The sequence below is a fragment of the Hippoglossus stenolepis genome, chromosome 10, assembly GCF_022539355.2.
Source record: "Hippoglossus stenolepis isolate QCI-W04-F060 chromosome 10, HSTE1.2, whole genome shotgun sequence".
Classification (NCBI taxonomy): Eukaryota; Metazoa; Chordata; class Actinopteri; order Pleuronectiformes; family Pleuronectidae; genus Hippoglossus; species Hippoglossus stenolepis.
The window spans coordinates 23,031,112-23,044,269 of NC_061492.1; the positions used below are offsets into that span (position 1 = coordinate 23,031,112).

Here is a 13,158-nt window from a genome sequence, read left to right on the forward strand (position 1 = left end):
TGATCAGTGTGGAGAACAGTAAAGTGCAGCTTCACTAAGTCAGTCTCCATCCTGGAGTTTCTTCACTTTAAGAGATTCAACTACCCCACATTGAACCCTCACGTTACACCGTCAGAGTTCCATCGATTTACAGACGTTGTTTGATTGTTGTACTCTGGAAGAACGAGTGATTAGTGTTGAGCAGAGGATGTGAGCTCTCATTGACTCAGTGTGTGGCTCTTAAAAGAGCCGTTGTGTTGTTGAGCTGTTGTAAAGTGAGTTTATCCACCGAAGCCGTACAGAGTGCGGCCCTGTCTCTTCAGAGCATACACCACGTCCATGGCGGTCACGGTCTTCCTCTTGGCGTGCTCGGTGTAGGTGACAGCATCGCGGATCACATTCTCCAGGAAAACCTTCAACACGCCGCGGGTCTCCTCGTAGATCAGACCGGAGATACGCTTCACTCCGCCACGGCGAGCCAGGCGGCGGATGGCGGGCTTGGTAATTCCCTGGATGTTATCACGGAGAACTTTGCGGTGACGCTTTGCGCCTCCTTTACCGAGCCCTTTTCCTCCCTTTCCTCGTCCAGACATTTCTCTTCAGTGAGATGAGATCTAGTGAATAGAGTGCTCCGCGAGAAACACAGGTATTCATAGCCTGACTGAGGACCTGATAGAAGACAGAGGCGGCCGTCTTCCTCCTCTGTGGATCCTCATGGCCGCTGATAATAAAGTATATGGTGCGCTAGCGCCTCCACAGGTTTGGATGTAGGACGGTAGATATTAAGGTCTGACACTTTACCAGTTTGTGTAACAGTAGGACTGTAGCACGTTTCCATCAAGTAGGAATAGTGCCTGGGAAAAAGGCTTGGTTAAAAATAAGAGTAACATTAGGACTGATTAGGGAAGTACTGAGACAATGTATGAATATTGAGCAACCTTGAGTTGGTCAGACAAAGACTCAGCTCATGATTTCTCCCTTAGCCCTCCTGTTATCCTCAAATTGACATTGTTTATCCTAAGAGTCATTTTGACCACAGCAATTAAAACCCTCCAGAGAATTATTATAATAAAAATTGTAACCTAAGTGTATGTTTCAAGTATGGTTTGTTTCTTTGTTGACTACTTAAATAGCCTTTTATATAAAATACAACCCCCCACCAAAAGTACATGTTATATTGAACTCGATATCGTCCTAAACAATCAATATAAATACGTCTAAAAGAACACTGATGCGTACACTGTGGATCCAGGTCAATGAATATACATAATCATGAAAATCTTATTTTTACGCAGTTGCCCCCTAAATAGGAAAAGTCATAAAATGTGAAGCCAAAAAATGAAGTTACCTATTTACTTATTTAGAGACGTTAAACATTTAATGGGGTAAAATTGACCCCAAGGACAATAGGAAGGTTAAATTATAACAAAGACATAACAATGTAATAGACAAATTGACTCTTTAAATGTGGTCTTTTATAAGGAAACATGCACCGATTTGTTTTATCAGCGCTAAAAGTCATGTTGTAGTTTGCAAAAGTGTTAGTGCAGGCTCAAGCAGTGTAAGCACTTGATGCTTGTCTGGAATTGTTTTTGATAGTGTTATGAACATGCCCATTTATTATTAGTCCGGGGTGACAGTGTGACTATGTTCATCTTTCATTTGGCATCATTGAATACTGACCATTTTTAAAAGCACCTCATGTATGCTTGAAAGTGTTGTTGATTACAAACTGTCATTCTGCTGGATTCTGTTTTACTACATTCATCTGGTTTCATTTGCCTTAGAAAAAATGGTCCTGGTTTTGTGGTGGCATCCTTAACATGGTATTTTCATCCCCCGCCACCTGTAGCTGATCATCCACAACAACGAGGAGCTCAACAAACTCCTGGGCAGAGTGACCATCTCTCAACTTTGTCTTTGCTTTCCTACCTTTGATTCATGAGTTGAAAACTATGAGATCAACAACAACACTGTTATTATTGTTTTGCTATGAGCTTGGATGAGGGTGAGTGGAGGGGTGGGGGATGTTGTTTTTTATCATAGTTAGCATGGAAAGTACTTTGTATTGTAGTGTTTGTACTACATAAATAAAATCTGTTTGAATGGTTAAAATAACATGTTTACATGCTCCAATTTACACACAGCAATCTACACACACACTTACACATACTGTACACGTGTGTACATTCTGGATACACAGAGTGTTTGTTGACACTAAGGCCTTCATTTGTAATATGAATATGTTATTGGCTATAAAAGTCTGAGAAGACTTGATCCATTGATCAATAGGTAACATATTGACAGGTTGACAGAGATTTCTCACACAAAACATGAATTATTTAATGTATGAGTCAGATAGTTTTTGGGAAACCTCTGTCATGTTTTAATGATTATTTTACAATATATAAAAAACATGTATCCTAGTGTTAATGTGAAGAGCAAAAGTTGGTATTTACTAAATCAGACAGCAGAGAAATTGCAAATTCCAGTAAAGCTTAAACATTTTCTGCAAAATAAATGATGGAACCTGTTGACTTTTTGTATTAAATGAAAGAGAACTGTGCCACAATATTAATTTGATCATTGCTTGAAGTGAATATTAATCAAATTGACATATTAAACCCATGGACCTGAAATGTAGCACTAATAATAGAATGACTCTCCAGCATCCTCATCATGACACGTTCACGGCTCTGATAGGAAGTCTGGCTCAACTTCACCATGAGCCTCGTCCATCAGCGGTGTGTTTGCTGCCTGTACAATAACTTGACTTTATTACAAAGGGATCATCAGCAGGTGCTTGTTTTTACTCGGTCTCTCTGAACAAACATGTGGAGCAGCTGGGAAACGGGTTTTGGTGGAGCTGTGGAGCTTTTGAACTCATTTTAGGAGAGAAACGAGTGGGAAAAGCCGCTGAGCAGCGCTGCTCACCGCGGTGAACGGGTGAGGTTTGGAGGCTCCACCGACAAAATGCAGAGAGCATCAGAGCTCTTCATGACTTCAATATGAAGACAGACAAGTCCGCTACCTGCTTCCTCACTGTCAGCCTCCAGCACCGCTCACCCACTGAGTTTTCACTCGTTTATCAGTGAAGAGAAAACACAAGTGTCTCGGTGTTCACACTGCACACAGGAGCCACGGCTCGACTGAGTCTTCACGGTTCTCATGGTGTGTTCAAGTACCGCCTCCCGATCAGGACTCTTCTACAGTCCGGTCACTCACTCCGATAGTTCCTCGTTGATCTAAACGCAAAGAGAAAGATGGCAGAAGTCGCTCCAGCTCCAGCTCCCGCCGCCGCCAAGGCTAAAGCGGCCAAGAAGAAGGTCGTGAAACCGAAGAAGGTCGGTCCCAGCGTCAGTGAGCTCATCGTGAAAGCCGTGTCCGCGTCCAAGGAGCGGAGCGGCGTGTCAGTGGCCGCCCTCAAGAAGGCTCTGGCTGCCGGAGGCTACGATGTGGAGAAGAACAATGCCCGCGTCAACAACACCATCAAGAAGCTGGTGGTCAACGAGACCCTGGTCCAGACCAAGGGAACCGGGGCCACCGGCTCGTTCAAGATGAGCAAGAAAGTGGAAACCAAGGTCCAGAAGCCGGTGAAGAAGGCCGCTCCCAAAGCGAAGAAGCCCGCCGCCAAGAAACCCGCAGTGGCTAAAAGCCCAAGTCAGCGGCAGCCAAGAAGCCAGCAGCCGCTAAAAAGTCCCTGAAGAAGGTGACGAAACCAGCAGCGGCCAAGGAGCCCACCAAGAGCCCCAAGAAGGTGGCGAAGAGCCCCAAGAAGGTGGTGAAGAGCCCCAAGAAGGTGGCGAAGAGCCCCAAGAAGGTGGTGAAAAAGGCCCCTGCACCCAAGAAAGCCCCCGCGAAGAAGGTCGCCAAACCCAAAGTGAAGAGGACAGCAGCCAAGAAGAAGTGAGATGTCCTCACTGTGAAACATGTCCATCCTGGTAAAAGGCTCTTTTAAGAGCCACACACGTCTATCCACAAAGAGCTGCTTCCTCATCAATCATCACCACTGACAATAAATATGTAGAGACAGAGTTCTTAACTAAAGGGAGTCAAGTTATATAGAAAGATAGTAATTATTTATTTCTTACAATGTCAAGATTTAGAAGTTATCTCATATCAAAACATCAAATACCATCAAGTAATATAAAACATATCTTTAGACTCTGAAGGAGAAGCAGACTACTACTGACATACACACATACACCATGTAACATGATGTGCAACGATTTCAGCTTTACATCATATACTATACTTCTTGAAGAGCGTTCCTTTGTTAAACTTTTACATTTGTTTGGTAGAAACACATTTATTCTCTTATTATACACTACCGTTCAAAAGTTTGGGGTCACCCAGACAATTTCGTGTTTTCCATGAAAACTCACACTTTTATTTATCAAATGAGTTGCAAAATGAATAGAAAATATAGTCAAGACATTGACAAGGTTAGAAATAATGATTTTTATTGGAAATATTAATTTTGTTCTTCAAACTTTGTTTCAAAGAATGCTCCATTTGCACCAATTACAGCATTGCAGACCTTTGGCATTCTAGCTGTTAATTTGTTGAGGTAATCTGTAGAAATGTCACCCCACGCTCCTGAAGCACCTCCCACAAGTTGGATTGGCTTGATGGGCACTTCGTACCATACGGTCAAGCTGCTCCCACAACAGCTCAATGGGGTTGAGATCTGGTGACTGCGCTGGCCACTCCATTACAGACAGCATACCAGCAGCCTGCTTCTTCCTAAATAGTTCTTGCATAATTTGGAGGTGTGCTTTGGGTCATTGTCCTGTTGTAGGAGGAAATTGGCTCCAATCAAGCGCTGTCCACAGGGTATGGCATGGCGTTGCACAATGGAGTGATAGCCTTCCTTATTTAAAATCCTTTTACCTTGTACAAATCTCCCACTTTCCAGCACCAAAGCAGCCCAGACCATCACATTACCTCCACCATGTTGACAGATGGCGTCAGGCACTCTTCCAGCATCTTTTCACCTGTTCTCGTCTCACAAATGTTCTTCTGTGTGATCCAAACACCTCAAACTTTGATTCGTCTGTCCATAACACTTTCCAATCTTCCTCTGTCCAATGTCTGTGTTCTTTGCCCATATCAATCTTTTCTTTTATTGGCCAGTCTCAGATATGTCTCAGATAAGGCCAGCATCCGAGTCGCCTCTTCACTGTGACGTTACACTGGCGTTTTTAGGGTACCATTTAAAGAAGCTGCCAGTTGAGGACCTGTGAGCGTCTATTTCTCAAACTAGAGACTCTAATATACTTGTCTTCTTGCTGAGTTGTGCACCGGGGCCTCCCACTTCTTTCTACTCTGGTTAGAGCCCGTTTGTGCTGTTCTCTGAAGGGAGTAGTACACACCGTTGTAGGAAATTTTTGTTTCTTGCAATTTTCGATGGAATAGCTTCATTTCTAAGAACAAGAATAGACTGGCGAGTTTCACATGAAAGTTCTCTTTTCTGGCCATTTGAGAGTATAATCGAACCACAAATGTGATGCTCAGATACTCAACTAGCTCAAGGAAGGCCAGTTTTATAGCTTCTCTCACCAGCAAAACAGTTTTCAGCTGTGCTAACATAATTGCACAAGGGTTTTCAAGGGTTTTCTAATCATCCATTATTCTTCTAAGGCGATTAGCAAACACAATGTACCATTAGAACACTGGAGTGATAGTTGCTGGAAATGGGCCTCTATACACCTATGTAGATATTTCATTAAAAACCAGACGTTTCCACCTAGAATAGTCATTTACCACATTAACAATGTATAGAGTGTATTTCTGATTAATTTAATGTTATCTTCATTGAAAAAACAGTGCTTTCTTTGAAAAATAAGGACATTTCTAAGTGACCCCAAACTTTTGAACGCTAGTGTGTGTATATATATATATATATATATATATATATATATATATATATATATATATATATATATATATATATATATATATTCTACACAGTGATAACAGGGATATTGTGTCAGGTCTACTTCAGATCATAATAATACTTCACCGTCTTTATAGCCAAGCACACACACAACCATTCACATGCATACAAACTCGCGCGCACACACACACGCACACACACTAAATATCTAATAAATTCATTACTGGTGTCGATCAGGAACACAACTAATTACTACAACTGTCCTTCACCCAGTCGCTTCTTAGGGCTCAGGCTCAGACTTCTACTTGAATGTGATCAGACAGGTCAGCTGACATGGGAAGCTGTCATTGGTCAGTCAGGAAAGAAATCAGCAGAAAAGAAAAGTCAGCAAGTAAAAAGTGATATCAAGTGGTGTTTTATTTTAGTGTTTATTGCAATAGTGTCTACATTAACCAGTGAGTGAGTCAATAGGTCAGTGGGTCAGTCAGTCAGGGTCCAGAAGGCTGCAGTTTAAGGCCGTTGCCAAACTCCTGCAGTACGAGGGGACGTCAGTGACTAACGCACGCTGTGGTGTGCACGTAAAGGACACGTGTGTGTTCTTCATAGCAACAAATGTAGTGGCTCAGTGTGAATTTATATATGCACTAAATGGCTGTGTGTCTGTGTGTATATATTAATGTATGTGTGTGGATATGTGTGTGTGTGTGTGTGTGTTCGTGTGTGAGTGTCTGTCTGTGTATTCATGTTAATGTCTGTTTGTTAATCTATTTTAATTAAGATGCAAGATGGATCATTTTAGCAACAAGATGAATTTTCTTTGTTGACAAGATATTTTTGTTCTGGTTGCTTACCACCTCTCCATGTGCTATGAAAGATGAATGTATCGAACTTAAATACTATTATTTATATTATCTAGATCGCGTGTATACAGTTGTAACCTATGTGTGTTTCCAACTAAGTGTAAACAGCTCCTCTCCAACATCCATTCAGAGAAACAAACTGTGGACTAAAACACAGCTGTCCATGGTCCTGAACAGTATTTGCTAGTTGTTTAAAATATCCAAATGATCTTAGTGTTTAATTTAAAAAACCGGGGTTACTTAGTTTACTCAGAAGATCTTTGATATAGAAACTAATTAATTTAGTGTTTTAATCATAAATCGAAAAATGCCAAATGAAAACTGTGAGTAAATTTAATGCGTGATTTTCCTCTGTTGGTGTTGAGTGCTGATGACAGTTCATAAACTTAGTTTAATTACAGCCACTGATCAGTTATGCTGCTTTGCTAGACAACATCAATAAAACAGCGCGCTAACAAGCTCACAGGGCAGTTCATCGTAGTGGAGTGGTTCTTTGACAGCCATCTGTTGGCTGCCTGATGTTACTACATTATACATATGTGATGTAAAGCTGAAATCGTCATTTTCTAAGCAGCTTGTTGTATATATATATATATATATATATATATATATATATATATACACTGTTTTTAAGTGTCCTATATTAATTAATATACATATACACTACCGTTCAAAAGTTTGGGGTCACTTAGAAATGTCCTTATTTTTCAAAGAAAAGCACTGTTTTTTCAATGAAGATAACATTAAATTAATCAGAAATACACTCTATACATTGTTAATGTGGTAAATGACTATTCTAGGTGGAAACGTCTGGTTTTTAATGAAATATCTACATAGGTGTATAGAGGCCCATTTCCAGCAACTATCACTCCAGTGTTCTAATGGTACATTGTGTTTGCTAATCGCCTTAGAAGAATAATGGATGATTAGAAAACCCTTGAAAACCCTTGTGCAATTATGTTAGCACAGCTGAAAACTGTTTTGCTGGTGAGAGAAGCTATAAAACTGGCCTTCCTTTGAGCTAGTTGAGTATCTGGAGCATCACATTTGTGGGTTCGATTATACTCTCAAAATGGCCAGAAAAAGAGAACTTTCATGTGAAACTCGCCGGTCTATTCTTGTTCTTAGAAATGAAGGCTATTCCATGCGAGAAATTGCGAAGAAACTGAAAATTTCCTACAACGGTGTGTACTGCTCCCTTCAGAGAACAGCACAAACGGGCTCTAACCAGAGTAGAAAGAGAAGTGGGAGGCCCCGGTGCACAACTCAGCAAGAAGACAAGTATATTAGAGTCTCTAGTTTGAGAAATAGACGCCTCACAGGTCCTCAACTGGCAGCTTCTTTAAATGGTACCCGCAAAACGCCAGTGTCAACGTCTACAGTGAAGAGGCGACTCCGGGATGCTGGCCTTCTAGGGCAGAGTGGCAAAGAAAAGCCATATCTGAGACTGGCCAATAAAAAGAAAAGATTGATATGGGCAAAGAACACAGACATTGGACAGAGGAAGATTGGAAAAAGTGTTATGGACAGACGAATCAAAGTTTGAGGTGTTTGGATCACACAGAAGAACATTTGTGAGACGCAGAACAGGTGAAAAGATGCTGGAAGAGTGCCTGACGCCATCTGTCAAGCATGGTGGAGGTAATGTGATGGTCTGGGGCTGCTTTGGTGCTGGTAAAGTGGGAGATTTGTACAAGGTAAAAGGGATTTTAAATAAGGAAGGCTATCACTCCATTGTGCAACGCCATGCCATACCCTGTGGACAGCGCTTGATTGGAGCCAATTTCCTCCTACAACAGGACAATGACCCAAAGCACACCTCCAAATTATGCAAGAACTATTTAGGGAAGAAGCAGGCTGCTGGTATGCTGTCTGTAATGGAGTGGCCAGCGCAGTCACCAGATCTCAACCCCATTGAGCTGTTGTGGGAGCAGCTTGACCGTATGGTACGCAAGAAGTGCCCATCAAGCCAATCCAACTTGTGGGAGGTGCTTCAGGAAGCGTGGGGTGACATTTCTACAGATTACCTCAACAAATTAACAGCTAGAATGCCAAAGGTCTGCAATGCTGGAATTGGTGCAAATGGAGCATTCTTTGACGAAAGCAAAGTTTGAAGAACAAAATTAATATTTCCAATAAAAATCATTATTTCTAACCTTGTCAATGTCTTGACTATATTTTCTATTCATTTTGCAACTCATTTGATAAATAAAAGTGTGAGTTTTCATGGAAAACACGAAATTGTCTGGGTGACCCCAAACTTTTGAACGGTAGTGTATATATATATATACTAAAAAAAGCTAATGCTTAAAATAGAAGGCCAGGATGCACACCCATGTGCCTCATTGTCATTGGTCCAGGATGAAGAGGGGGGGCAGGGGAAAGTGAATCAACTGCATTGAATGTAAAAAATTACTTTCCTGTGTATCAGATATCACATGTTCCTGAGAGAATCTGCTTTTTGTATGAATATTCACAACGAATAAATAACAGATGATTGGTACAAAGTGTCTGACCTTGTGTTTTTGTTCATGATGTCTTCCATTAAATTGTTTTCCACAGGAGACCTCTCCAAGGACATGTGCCTGAAGACACAAGCAGAGTAATACATTAAAATAACAGAAATAAATAATGATTTAAAATCCTTGAAAGTCTAATGGAGTTTGACATGACTCTCTTCATATACTGTGGAGAACAAGATGTACCGTGAACATTCATAGTTCATTTGTTTTGTTTTTGTCAAACATGTATCATTGTATTTCAAAGGTCCAACTATCAGCTTTTTTCAGCTTTCAATTGCATCTCAGGGTGTTCATCAGTTAAAGGAACTGGCCCAAGGGTCATCTCATGACCAACATTACAACCTTAGCTCACATGATGAGGCCAAAGCTATTTGAGTTCACTGAAGAAGACCCTGAGAAGTGGTCGAAAGCTCAGAAAACAAGTCAAATAATAATAATGATGGCTGAGTTCCATTCAGCTGCTCCAGTTCAATGGTCCTGATGTTGTGCATGCTGGATCACTGTCATGTTTACTGGGGCACTTTAATACAACAGAGGACTTGGTCAATGTTTTTAATGAAAACCTGTCTCATGTGAAACACGTCTATAATCACATGTGACCGGACACACAGCACCTAACTTTTAAAACCTGATTTTACAGCTTAAGCAAAAGTACCATCAGTTATTGTTTATGAATACACGTAAATAATAGTAATAAATGTAAATAAATATTACTTCTTCCACTAGATTTTCATCGTGACAAATGTAGAGGTTTAAATCTGTTACACTACTTTCTCTTACCTTAGACAAATATTAAAATGTGTTGTTTCTGCAATCATACTGTACATCATGACAGATATACACAGGTCCCTTTAATGCTGTGGATCCATGTACCTAAGGTGTATTGACATTTGAAGTGTGTATTCTTTATATCAACACTTCCAGATGAGCTCTGGCTTCCTCAATAAATGACAGGAACATTTGACACTGAAACACTACACCAATGAATACGTATTGACTGCTAATGTGCCTAAAATGACTTATGGTGTACTTGTGTATTTTACAAGTTGGTGTGTGACATGAGGAGATTTGCTCTCTACCAGAGGAGAGTGTGTGGCTCTTAAAAGAGCCTTTGTGTCGGTGGTTTCAAGCAGCTTTGCTTTACTTGGACTTGGGGGCCTTCTCGGTCTTCTTGGGCAACAGAACAGCCTGGATGTTGGGCAGCACGCCGCCCTGAGCGATGGTCACTCCGCCCAGGAGTTTGTTGAGCTCCTCGTCGTTGCGGACGGCCAGCTGCAGGTGGCGGGGATGATACGGCTCTTCTTGTTGTCGCGGGCGGCGTTTCCAGCCAGCTCCAGGATCTCAGCGGTCAGGTACTCCAGCACAGCCGCCAGGTAGACGGGGGCGCCGGCACCAACGCGATGTGCGTAGTTGCCTTTACGCAGCAGCCTGTGGACACGACCGACGGGGAACTGGAGCCCAGCGCGGGACGAGCGAGTCTTTGCCTTCGCTCTGGCCTTTCCGCCGGTTTTACCTCTGCCAGACATTATGGATGAAGCTTGTTTCCTAAGACACGTCAAGAGAAACTGCGGTGAACAGCTCGAACCCTCCTTTATATATCCGCGGAGCGAGCGGGACGGTTCATGCCAGACCAACCAGAAAGAGCAGCGGAGGACGGCCTGCACTTTCCTCCAATAAGCAGCGAGTACCCCAGGAGGAGCCTCTCACCAATCAGGACCCGGGGATCTGAAGCAGCGTCACCATTTCACGGCTGGCTCCGCAGTTTAAAAGCAGAGTGTCGCGTCTCTGCCTCACATTTCCTCCCGATCAGAGAGACAAGAAACAAAATGGCAAGAACCAAGCAGACTGCGCGTAAATCCACCGGAGGCAAAGCCCCCAGGAAGCAACTGGCCACCAAGGCTGCTCGTAAGAGCGCCCCGGCCACCGGCGGCGTGAAGAAGCCTCACCGTTACAGGCCCGGTACCGTGGCTCTGAGAGAGATCCGTCGCTACCAGAAATCGACGGAGCTGCTGATCCGCAAGCTGCCCTTCCAGCGCCTGGTCAGAGAAATCGCTCAGGATTTCAAGACCGACCTGCGCTTCCAGAGCTCCGCTGTCATGGCTCTGCAGGAGGCCAGCGAGGCTTACCTGGTCGGCCTGTTTGAGGACACCAACCTGTGCGCCATCCACGCCAAGAGGGTTACCATCATGCCCAAGGACATACAGCTGGCCCGCCGCATCCGTGGAGAGAGAGCTTAAACTGCTGCTGCTCCACTGACGATAACAACGGCTCTTTTAAGAGCCACTTCACTGCACTCAAGACAAAACTCCTCCGCTGCTCTCACTAGTTACTGACTGTTCATACATATAATACACTGTAAATAACTGACTGCAGAGTTTACAGTAATTATCTGGAAAATAAAGTTACTAATCAATTATTTTCAAATTCAAATAATTTATGTAAATTAACTACAGCATCGTACAATAAATATTTTTACAGGTTGAAAGAACGTTTAACTGTATTTTAGTTTTACAACATTAATTGAACAGCATACAAAAGATTTTACAGTAAAATATGTGTTACATTAGTAGCTTTGCAAATAATACACATTGGAAAGTATGCAGACTAAGACCCGTCTTGCTATTAATCTAATATTTATTAATATTGCTACTTTCACTTCACCTGTTGAATGGAACCAGAGTCAGAGCTGCAATGAAATAAAATGTTTATTTTAACTGAGTTGAGTTCTAAAATACATGTGTAAACTTTAAGAACCTGAGATGACCTTGCTTTTTCTGAGAAACTGATCTACTCAGTGCAAACATTTATCAAACAGTTTAAGTTATTTAAAAAGATGCCTTTAGTAAAATGTTCCAATTGTTTTGAAAGACAAACATGTCCCCCAGGGTTTGGAGCCCGTATAAACAAGTGAAATCTTTGCAGCCTTGAACATGATTGTAACAGTGGCATTACAGGCCTTCATCAACAGAACATTTATACCCCACTGATATAGACTGGTCATGGTAAAGTTGAAAAGGTTACTGAATGCTGTAAACACAAGTATCACTAGTATCAGGACACTATTATTTCACTGCACTTATATTTGCATTGCTGCATCTTACAAACAGCAACATTGTTTTCCAAGTCAACCATATCAAAGTCTTTTTCCCACTCGTTTCTCTCCTAAAATGAGTTCAAAAGCTCCACAGCTCCACCAAAACCCGTTTCCCAGCTGCTCCACATGTTTGTTCAGAGAGACCGAGTAAAAACAAGCAACTGCTGATGATCCCTTTGTAATAAAGTCAAGTTATTGTGCAGGCAGCAAACACACCGCTGATGGACGAGGCTCATGGGGAAGTTGAGCCAGACTTCCTATCAGAGCCGTGAACGTGTCATGATGAGGATGCTGGGGAGTCATTCTATTATTAGGGCTACATTTCATGTCTGGGGTGAATTTATCAATTTGACTAAATATTCACTTCAAGCGATGATCAAATCAATATTGGGGAACATTTCTCTTTCATTTAATGACAAACAGTCAACAGGTTCCATCATCAAACGCAACAGAAACAATCGACCACATCGAATAAATGCAAACACCAGATCAAACCTAAATAAAACTGTTGAAGTGTTTGCGGCTTGTTGTTTGCGACAGTTGTGGAGGCCGTAGTGCAGGTTAGTGCACATGCGTAGTTATATATTGGTCATTGATATCATCTGGTGTGCGAAGTCTGCGAAGGAGTGGATCAACACAAGTTTTTGACAGTGACACTGTGATATATGATAATGCGACCTGCAACGGGCAGTGTGACGATGGACATGTAACGGATACTTGGACTTTACGCATCACCAAGTCGGTAATGGACAGAGATAAGGTGTTTTTAAAAGCCATTTGCTGGAACCGTGCAAATAAACCCTT

At 42.0% G+C, this 13,158-nt stretch overlaps 5 protein-coding genes across 5 annotated transcripts in view; 3 read left to right on the forward strand and 2 right to left on the reverse strand.

The window, feature by feature from the left end:
• Nucleotides 1–209: 209 nt before the first annotated feature.
• LOC118116071 (histone H4) lies at nucleotides 210–612 on the reverse strand. The gene has a single exon (XM_035167382.2). It carries the CDS (start codon nucleotides 570–572, stop codon nucleotides 261–263), a length of 312 nt encoding a protein of 103 aa, XP_035023273.1. The 5' UTR covers nucleotides 573–612; the 3' UTR covers nucleotides 210–260.
• A 2,186-nt stretch (nucleotides 613–2,798) lies between these two features.
• LOC118116015 (histone H1) overlaps nucleotides 2,799–13,158 on the forward strand; it is a 311,666-nt gene continuing 301,306 nt past the window's right edge. The window contains exon 1 of the mRNA XM_047341804.1: nucleotides 2,799–3,242. The gene's annotated coding sequence lies outside the window, so the exon portion shown is untranslated. The remainder of the gene's footprint in view (nucleotides 3,243–13,158) is intronic.
• Nucleotides 3,186–4,056, forward strand: LOC118116017 (histone H1). The gene is given in 2 exon segments (XM_035167323.2): nucleotides 3,186–3,638; nucleotides 3,641–4,056. Coding segments are annotated over 2 exon segments (645 nt in total). The 5' UTR covers nucleotides 3,186–3,242; the 3' UTR covers nucleotides 3,890–4,056.
• On the reverse strand, nucleotides 10,358–10,818 carry LOC118116051 (histone H2A). The gene is given in 2 exon segments (XM_035167358.2): nucleotides 10,358–10,549; nucleotides 10,552–10,818. Coding segments are annotated over 2 exon segments (384 nt in total). The 5' UTR covers nucleotides 10,787–10,818; the 3' UTR covers nucleotides 10,358–10,400.
• LOC118116038 (histone H3) lies at nucleotides 11,043–11,548 on the forward strand. Its single transcript, XM_035167343.2, has one exon. It carries the CDS (start codon nucleotides 11,087–11,089, stop codon nucleotides 11,495–11,497), a length of 411 nt encoding a protein of 136 aa, XP_035023234.1. The 5' UTR covers nucleotides 11,043–11,086; the 3' UTR covers nucleotides 11,498–11,548.